The sequence below is a fragment of the Gorilla gorilla genome, chromosome 2 (genome assembly GCF_029281585.2).
Source record: "Gorilla gorilla gorilla isolate KB3781 chromosome 2, NHGRI_mGorGor1-v2.1_pri, whole genome shotgun sequence".
In the NCBI taxonomy this organism is placed as follows: Eukaryota; Metazoa; Chordata; class Mammalia; order Primates; family Hominidae; genus Gorilla; species Gorilla gorilla.
In genome coordinates, this window is record NC_086017.1 from 198,454,554 (window position 1) to 198,463,954 (window position 9,401).

The 9,401-nt window shown below is 44.5% G+C and overlaps 1 protein-coding gene across 1 annotated transcript; it reads left to right on the forward strand.

Annotated features, from left to right (window-relative positions):
• The first annotated feature begins 1,248 nt into the window (after positions 1–1,248).
• Positions 1,249–5,343, forward strand: RTP4 (receptor transporter protein 4). The gene is made up of 2 exons (XM_004038183.3): positions 1,249–2,350; positions 4,547–5,343. The coding sequence occupies exons 1-2, from the start codon at positions 2,196–2,198 to the stop codon at positions 5,130–5,132; spliced, it is 741 nt and encodes a 246-aa protein (XP_004038231.1). The 5' UTR covers positions 1,249–2,195; the 3' UTR covers positions 5,133–5,343.
• The last annotated feature ends 4,058 nt before the right edge of the window (positions 5,344–9,401 follow it).

Here is a 9,401-nt window from a genome sequence, read left to right on the forward strand (position 1 = left end):
TGTCCTATCTTCCCTATTGGAATTTAAGCCCCAGGAGAACAAAGCTTACTCTCTGGAATCTCTGCGTTTTAGACTTACAAGTGTCTTTAAAGGTCATCTCATCTCAATCCCTTACCCCAAAATGGGAATTCTCTGTATCCTACCACTGAAAGACGGCCCCCACACCTGTGCGTATTTGCCCTTCCACATAATTTACAGAGTGGAGGGCAGAATTTGCTAATCCCTTCATGCAGCTGACCTCCTGCCTCAGGACCCAGGAAATCTCCCTAGGGTTCCTCTGACACTGGCTCCAGTGTGCCAGCCTGGAACCTGAAATGCCATTCTCAGCTTCTCTTCAGGGAGTGAGGTGGGCGGACATATGGCAGGTTTTGGAGTCACACAGACCCGGGTTCAAGTCTCACTTCCACTGCTCGCTAACTGAGGGGATTTGGACAAAGTACCCCAGCTTTCTGTGCAGTTAACCTGCAAAATTCCAAGAATAATCCTCCCTCGCGGGACTGGTGAGGATTCATCGGGTGTAGGAGATGAGCATTAAACACGTGCTCCCCTACCCTGCTCCTAACCTCCCTGTCTCCACCTGGGTGTGAGCATCTGTGGGGGCAGGAATTGTTTCTTAGCTACAAAATACTCTTTTTTCCCAGTGCCAAAAATAGTGCTTCTGTGTCCGGAATTGGTGGGTTCTCGGTCTCACTGACTTCAAGAATGAAGCCACGGACCATCACGGTGAGTGTTACACCTCATAAAGGCGGAGTGTCCAGAGTTTGTTCCTTCTGATGTTCGGATGTGTTCTGAGTTTCTTCCTTCTGGTGGGTTCATTGTCTTGCTGTCTCAAGAGTGAAGCTGCAGACCTTCCGGGTGAGTGTTAACAGCTGATAAAGGCAGTGCAGACCCAAACACTGCGCAGCAGCAAGATTTATTGCAAAAAGCAAAAGAACAAAGCTTCCCCCGTGTGGAAGGAGACCCGAGCGGGTTGTCACTGCTGGCTGGGCAGCCTGCTTTTATTCTCTTATCTGGCCCCACCCACATCCTGCAGATTGGTCCATTTTACAGAGAGCCAATTGGTCTATTTTACAGACAGCTGATTGGTCCGTTTTGACAGGGTGCTGATTGGTGCATCCTCAAACCCTGAGCTAGACACAGGGTGCTGATTGGTGCATTTACAAACCTTGAGCTAGATACAGAGTGCCCATTGGTGTATTCACAATCCCTTAGCTAGACATAAAAGTTCTCCAAGTCCCCACTAGACTCAGGAGCCCAGCTGGCTTCACCCAGTGGATCCCACCCCAGGGGCAGCTGGTGGAGCTGCCTGCCAGTACTGTGCATGCACCCGCACTTCTCTGCCCTTGGGCGGTCGATGGGATCGGGCACCGTGGAGCAGGGGGTGGCACTCGTAGGGGAGGCTTGGGCCACGCAGGAGCCCAGGGTGGGGAGGCTCAGGCATGGCGGGCTGCAGGTCCGGAGCCCTGCCCCACAGGGAGGCAGCTAAGGCCCAGCGAGAAATCGAGCTCAGTGCCGGTGGGCCGGCACTGCTGGGGGACCTGGCGCACCCTCCGCAGCTGCTGGCCCAGGTGCTAAGCACTTCACTGCCCAGGGCGGGGGGCCTGCCGGCCGCTCCGAGTGCAGGGCCCGCCAAGCCCACGCCCACCTGGAACTCTAGCTGGCCTGCAAGCCCTGCATGCAGCCCCGGTTCCCGCCCGTGCCTCTCCCTCCACATCTCCAAGCAGGCTGAGGGAGCCGGTTCTGGCTTTGGCCTACCCAGGAAGGGGCTCCCACAGTGCAGTGGCTGGCTGAAGGGCTCCTCCAGCGCGGCCAGAGTGGGCACCGAGGCCGAGGAGGCTCCGAGAGCGAGCGAGGGCTGCGAGGGCTGCCAGCACACTGTCACCTCTCACTTTGCCTATTATAAAAAATGAGAGAGATAAAATAAAAGCAAATTTATATGTGACCCCAGAATCTAGAACAGAGCTCTTTATCTCTCTCTCAGCAAGGCCTATTAACTAACACAGTTTTGCTGCTGTCTGTTTTCGGAACAAAGACTTGTTCTGTGTACTCAGACAGTCTAAAATGAAGGTTGAAAAAACAGCTCATGTCCATACACAGAAACAGAAACTGAACCGAACACCGAAACTGAAACTGTTTGTCTCTTCCTGAGAAACGAGCAAACCTGAAAGCTACTCTCTCAGCTTCAGAGGGAAAAAATGGTTGTAGATTTCCGGACTTGGGAGCAGACATTTCAAGAACTAATCCAAGAGGCAAAACCCCGGGCCACATGGACGCTGAAGTTGGATGGCAACCTTCAGCTAGACTGCCTGGCTCAAGGGTGGAAGCAATATCAACAGAGAGCATTTGGCTGGTGAGTGTGGGTTTCCCAGGCAATAGCCCTTCTGAGAAGAGAGGCTCAGGCTCAGCTTAGCATGTTTTATTCCTCTGAGAGCTTGTTGAAGGAGTAAATGTCACCAGGGCCTCCATCCTGTTGTGGTCATAGTACTCTTTAGGGTCGACATGATAAGACGACTCCAAACCTCCATTTTGTTTAACTGCTGGAAGTTTCTTCTTTTACTAGGTTTCCCTCCGTAAATATTTCTGGAAAAGCCTGGAGAAGGCTCCCTATTCCATAAATTTGCCCTTCTAGTTTCTCACCACGTCATTTGTTCCAGACTACCTCTAGAGTCTTTTGCAGTCTCCCCAGCAGTCCTGACCAGCTTCCCCCAGCTGCACCAGCTCTCCAAACCTTGGCACTGTTCAGTACAAGCCTGGGACGGAGGCTTTTTTGTTTTTTTTTTAAAATATTTTAAGAATTGGCTAAGATCAAGCAGTTACTCTGAACATTGCTTTACTGAAGGCCTGGGGATAATAGGATAGAATGATGTTGCAAAAACTAAATCTAAAACCCAGTTCATGGAGTAACCAAGTAATACTCCTCCCTTACTCACCACTTCCCTCTTTAACCCCCAGCAAGCCTCCAGGTTGCAGGAACCAGTTTCCTTGACCATGTTAGGAGGGTGAGAATTGCTGACCTGGATAATCAAATTTATTTTTAAATGACACACAGGACCTTCAGTATAGTTTTCATCTGACCTGTTACTCAGCTTGCCTGCCTGCCCCATCCTGCCTCAGGTGTGGCCTACTCCATTCCTTATGGACTATTAGCTATGCCATGCATCTTCAGACTTCCACACCCTTGTTCATGGAGTTCTGCTTGTTCAGCAGACCCTCCCCTCACCCCTCCCTGCTCATCCTTCAAGGCCCACTCTAGTGCCTCCTCCTCCTAAAAGCATTCTCTGGTTCTCCTAGGCAGAGTAAGTAGTCCTTCGTATACATTCCCATAAGATAATGGGATAAGATAAAATATATATGTATATGTATACGTAAATGATATATAATTATATATACATATGTACTATGTATTTCAGAATAATAAATTTATAAATAATATATGTATTATTATATATTGTATTAAATACAGTATACGCTTATTTTTAGCTGCAGAATCTGTTGTTTAAATAAAGCCTCCTAAACGTCTCCAGAACAGTTCTCAAGTCACTTGTCAGAGCCCATATAGCAGTCATGTTGCTCTGCTTTCTAATCCAGGGAAATGTGTAAATGTTTCTGTCCACACCAGCCAGAGCTTTTTGAGGGACTCATGATGTCTTACAACGTTTTGGCACTCCTCCAAACAGAAAGAAGGTGTTTCTCCTGTTGGGATGAATTGATTTGATTGTCATTTTGAGATCGGAAAAGCAACCTACCAGTGTACTTTTGGAAAATATCAATCAGCTTTTGAAAAGCATTTTGTAGTTTACAAAGTGTTTTCACATACATCGTCTCTTTTGATGCTGCCAATATAACCCTTGAATTTTTTTTTTTATGGATTCAAACAATGAGGGTTATAGAAGGGAAGGGCTTTGCCCAAGGTCTTCCTGATGTAAACTGGATCTTCAACCCAGGTATGAGGGATGCAGTCTGTTTCTCCAGGTGTGAGAGATTAGCTACACTACTCACCAGAGGCAACGTGTTACAGCAGGTAAACGAGATTAATTTCAGATGGCCTGAGATTAGCAACATGCCTCTAACATTTACCCTGTGTGTCCTTAAGCAGGTTGCGTATCCTTTTCATGATTCAGTTTCCTTATCTGGATATTGGGTTTAATAGTGCTTACTTCACAGATGAAATGGGATAAAATTATAAAGACCAATTATATTGTATGCATCAAAATAGATACTTTACCAAAGCTTTCTATGACCAAAATTAGGAATAAGTTTCTCTGGAAGATGGCAGACATGATTTTCCCTCAGAGGCATCTGGAGATGTTTTACTAGCAAAGAGGTAGACTTGGGTGTAACATATGGGTGGATACTCAGTAGGTCACAGGAAAAAGGCTTATCTGAAACATAGTCCTTCTTGTTCCTGTTTATCAATGACTGGGACAATCTAAATCACATGCATTTTTTCAAATGGAAAAGGATGTTAGAGACAGGGGCCAAGACCATTTTCCCTCAGGTTAACAACCAGATGAAGGCATAATGGGTGTCTTCCTTCTGACTGCAGGTTCCGGTGTTCCTCCTGCCAGCGAAGTTGGGCTTCCGCCCAAGTGCAGATTCTGTGCCACACGTACTGGGAGCACTGGACATCCCAGGGCCAGGTGCGTATGAGGCTCTTTGGCCAAAGGTGCCAGAAGTGCTCCTGGTCCCAATATGAGATGCCTGAGTTCTCCTTGGATAGCACTATGAGGGTTCTGAGCAACCTGGTGCAGCATATACTGAAGAAATACTATGGAAATGGCATGAGGAAGTCTCCAGAAATGCCAGTAATCCTGGAAGTGTCCCTGGAAGGATCCCATGACACAGCCAATTGTGAGGCATGCACTTTGGGCATCTGTGGACAGGGCTTAAAAAGCTACATGACAAAGCCGTCCAAATCCCTACTCCCCCACCTAAAGACTGGGAATTCATCACCTGGAATTGGTGCTGTGTACCTCGCAAACCAAGCCAAGAACCAGTCAGCTGAGGCAAAAGAGGCTAAGGGGAGGGGGTATGAGAAATTAGGGCCCAGTCGAGACCCAGATCCATTGAACATCTGTGTCTTTATTTTGCTGCTTGTATTTATTGTAGTCAAATGCTTTACATCAGAATGATGAAAATAGGCTTGCCACTTTCTCTTGTTTTAATTGCATGGTAGTCAATGAACTGGCTGCCACTTTAATATAACTGAAAATTCACTTTGAGACCAAGCAGGATCAAGTTTGTATAAGAAACACTGGTTTCCTAGCTATCCTCTGAAAACAGTGTAAAACATGACCAAGTACATAATGGATTTAGTAATAAATATTGTCGAATTGCTAAAAAGTCTTCAATCATTCATTCACTAAGTCATTCAGTGATATCAACATACTTAGCTCAGAAAGTGTGGGAGGCTGAATAATGGTCTCTCCCAACATATGCATGTCTTAATCCCCAGAACCTATAAACATGTTACTTTACATGGTAGAATGGACTTTGCAGATATAATTAAGGACCTTGAAATGGGTAGATTATTTCATATTGTCCAGGTGGATAAGAACCAGGATTTTGTAACAGGGAGGCAACAAGCTCAAAATCAGAAAAAGGAGATTTGTCAGTGGAACAAGAGGTTGAAGTGCTTTGAAGTTGGAGGACGAGGTCACAGGCAAAAAAGTACAGGCAGCCTTTAGAAACCCGAAAGGACAAAAGAAACAGATTCTCCCCTGGAGTCTCCAGAAGGAACCAGCCCTGCCTGCACATGGCTTTAGCCCAGTGACACTGATTGTGGACATCTGACCTTCAGAACTGCTTGCTCATAAATTTGTCTTGTTTTAATGCACTAAGTTTGTGGTAATTTATTAGAGAAGCAATAAGAAATGAATATAGTTATCAATACTGCAGTATGAATCAGGGCATTATGTTTTAGGTATGCTTCAGGTTTGATAGAAAAAAGAGCACTTTATACATTAGAAATACCAGTCAGCCCCATCTCCTCTTGTTCTTCTTTCTCCCCTACTTAAACCCACTCAAATATCTCCATCTCAAAGAGATTTCCTTTGATTTGATGATCCGTGGAGCTATCATATTCTCACTTCTTTCAGCATTGGATTGGGAATCACAGAAGAACTTGCCAATCCTGAGATCCTCTGATGCATCCTTCACCTCCTATTTTCATCTGTCTGCTAGGCATTTCTGTGTGGCTGTCATGTTTAAAGCCAAGCTCAACGCCTCTGACTTTCCTGTTTTAAATCCCCCAAGTCGCCCAAACTTTTCACCTCAGAGTCATCTTCAGCCTCTCCTGATCAGCAACACTTATTCCCTTCTTTTGTCAAGTTACTCCCATCTCTTCCTTCTACTTTTCCTTGTCATCCTCTCTCCTCACCTAGTTCAAAATTATTGAAAAACGAGGGGATTTGGACTTTATCCCATAGGCAATGTGGAGTCATTGCAAGCATTTGAGGATATGGGCAATTTGAGTAGAACCACATTTTTAAAATACTATCTATTTTTGGGAAAGAATGGAGTACAGAATAGAAATAGTGAGAAGTCTGTCTTGCAATAGAATAGTGGGAAACACAGAAAGAGGGTCCTGTACACAATAAATATCTTGAAAGAATTTGAAGACAAATATAAGCGACCAAAAGAGCTAAGGATGAAAATACCTCCCTTCTTTCTGCCCATCTCTTCATTTTATTTCAGGATCCCCCTACCAGTGCTCTCTCTGTATACATACCCCCTCCCCAAACCAAACCACACCATTGAATTCCTCCTGTTTTCTTCACAAAGAACATTGGCCTGGGGATCTACATGAAAATATTATTTATAGCCTAGCAATGCTGTATGACCTCAGCAAGTCATAATCCCTTCCGGGGCCTTAGTTTCTCCATCTATAAAATAGGTGGCGGTAAAACATGGAGAGTTGATCACATGTATTTATCTCTGATCTCTCTTGAAACCACACTGAGTGACAGCAAAAGGAAATAAAGGCATCAATAGAGAAGGGCAAGGAGAATGGTTAGAAGATAGAACACTGATGGACTAGTGGCAGGTAACTGACTTAGCAGAGTAGGGTGAGCCAGAATATAAGTTTAGTGTGGAAAAACCAAGATGTGATTCATGTTGCACAATTCCAAAAAGGCTCCAGACTGTAGGATGAAGTAGCTCTGAAAGTGGGCACTGGGAAGGCAAAAGTGGGAGTGTTGGCTGAAAGACTATACCAAATTTCTTTCCCCTCTCCGAGGCAGCCTCGTAACCACACTTTACCCAACTGAGGGAGAAGAATGGAGGCTACTTCTCTGAAGACATTTCTCACAGGGACTATGGCTCAGGGAAATCCTTAAGAGAGGAGGAGCCACAAGCAATCAAAAAGACCATGGATGTTCACATACTGACTAATGAGACCCTCTTACCCCACTATCAGCCCTTGGAGCCGTTTTATAACCCACCTGCCCATCCCTCATAGACACAGAACAGTGGAGGACTCCTTTTCTAGAAAAATGGATCTGCTCAAGATAAAAGAAAATATGTATACTGAAAGGGGGTGGGGGCTCCAATTCCGATAACCTCAGAGTGAACCCATCGGATGGAATCTCCTCCGCCAGAGCTTGCAGGTGGCTTTTTAAGGTCTCATATTTGTACGTTAAATGTGACTGGACAGACTGCCAAGGGATTCTCAAATGTTCGATAAAGTCCCCTAATATAAAGGCAAGGAAGAAAAAAGGTTAAAACAAAAGACTCTGAAGAAATAGAGATGATTACAGGATAAGAAAGCCAAAAAAACATTTAAAAAGTAAAACTATTATACCTCAGTGAGGTAAGAGAAGGTATAATATTCATTAGACAAGAATTAGACATCATCCTTTGGGATAACCCTAGGTGAGACAGCTACCTTTGGCTGGAATCAGATCTGTGGTAGAGTCTCAGCTACAAGCATCCAATAGGCAATGTTCCCAAAAGCTTGGACAATGAACACCTTAGTCCTCAAGGAAGTGATGTGAGTGGTGCACCACAGCCTCCACTACAATCCACATCTTGCAAAACTCAAATCTACTTGCTTTGTATAAAAAGTCTACATCTGGGGAAAGGTCTTCTAGGATTCTTTTCTGGCAGAAACATACAAGAGGAAGGTTAGTGGATAAATTTAGCCCCTACCACTGCATCTGGTCTTGGGACAGCAGATGTACACCCATAATCTCTTTTTTCTACCTCCAGTTCTTGATTTTCTTTATCCTAACACCTCTGCTGGTTTAGGTGGCTTACCTATAAGGCTATCCAAAGGCTTATCCTGAGGACTGTGAGCCCTGGGTCACCAGGTCCTTCTCAGTCTGTGGCTTCTTCCCTTGTCCATCTATTAAATATTATCAAACTTAGGGAAATACCAAGAGATGCGCCAGTGAATCACTTGGGTGTCAAACATATTCTTCCCATACCAATTGTTTAATAGTAGTCCTATTTCCCTCTGATGATGAGGGAGATAACTCTTTTTTGTTTAAACTTTTATTTTAGGTTCAGGGGTCTATGTGCAAGTTTGTCATATAGGTAAATTTGTGTCATGGGGGTTTGTTATACAGATTATTTCCTCACCCAGGTATTAAGCCCAGTATCCACTACTTATTTTTCCTGATCCTCTTCCTCCTCCCACCCTCTGCCCTCTGGGAGGCCCCACTGTGAGTTGTTCCCTTCTATGTGTCCATGTGTTCTCATCATTTAACTACCACTTACAGGTGAGAACATGTGGTATTTGGTTTTCTGTTCATGCATTAGTTTGCTAAGGATAACGGCCTCTAGATTCATCCATGTCCTTGCAAAGGACATAATCTCATTCTTTTTTATGGCTGCATAGAATTCCATGGTGTATATGTACCACATTTTCTTTATCCATTGTATCATCGATGGGCATTTAGGTTGATTCCACATCTTTGCAATTGTGAATAGAGCTGTGATGAACATATGCGTGTATGTGTCTTTATAATAGAATGATTTATATTCCTTTGGGTATATACCCTGTAATGGGGTCACTGGGCCAAATAGTATTTCTGTCTTTATGTCTTTGAGTAATCACTACACTGTCGTCTACAATGGCTGGACTAATTTATACTGGCATCAACAGTGTAAAGCATTCCTTTTTTCTCTACGACCTTGCCAGCATCTGTTATTTTTTGACCTTTTAAATAGCCATTCTGACTGGCGTGAGATGGTATATCATTGTGGTATTGATTTGCAATACCACATTGTGGTATTGATTTGCATTCAGGAGCATAACTCTTTTTCTTGTCTGCTGCACTCTTGGCAAAGGATCTCTGGAATGATCAGCCATAGCAAGACATAGGGACTTCCACTGTGTTTCTTGGTGGAACCATTCACCATCTAGGATCTCTAGACCTGCAGAGCCTTGAGTTGTGGCA

Bases quoted from the DNA above. Each gene is read 5' to 3' on its own strand.
- RTP4 (XM_004038183.3), top strand. From the start codon at position 2,196: ATGGTTGTAGATTTCCGGACTTGGGAGCAGACATTTCAAGAACTAATC. The intron at 2,351-4,546 runs GTGAGTGTGGGT...TTCTGACTGCAG, and splicing joins CAACAGAGAGCATTTGGCTG to GTTCCGGTGTTCCTCCTGCC.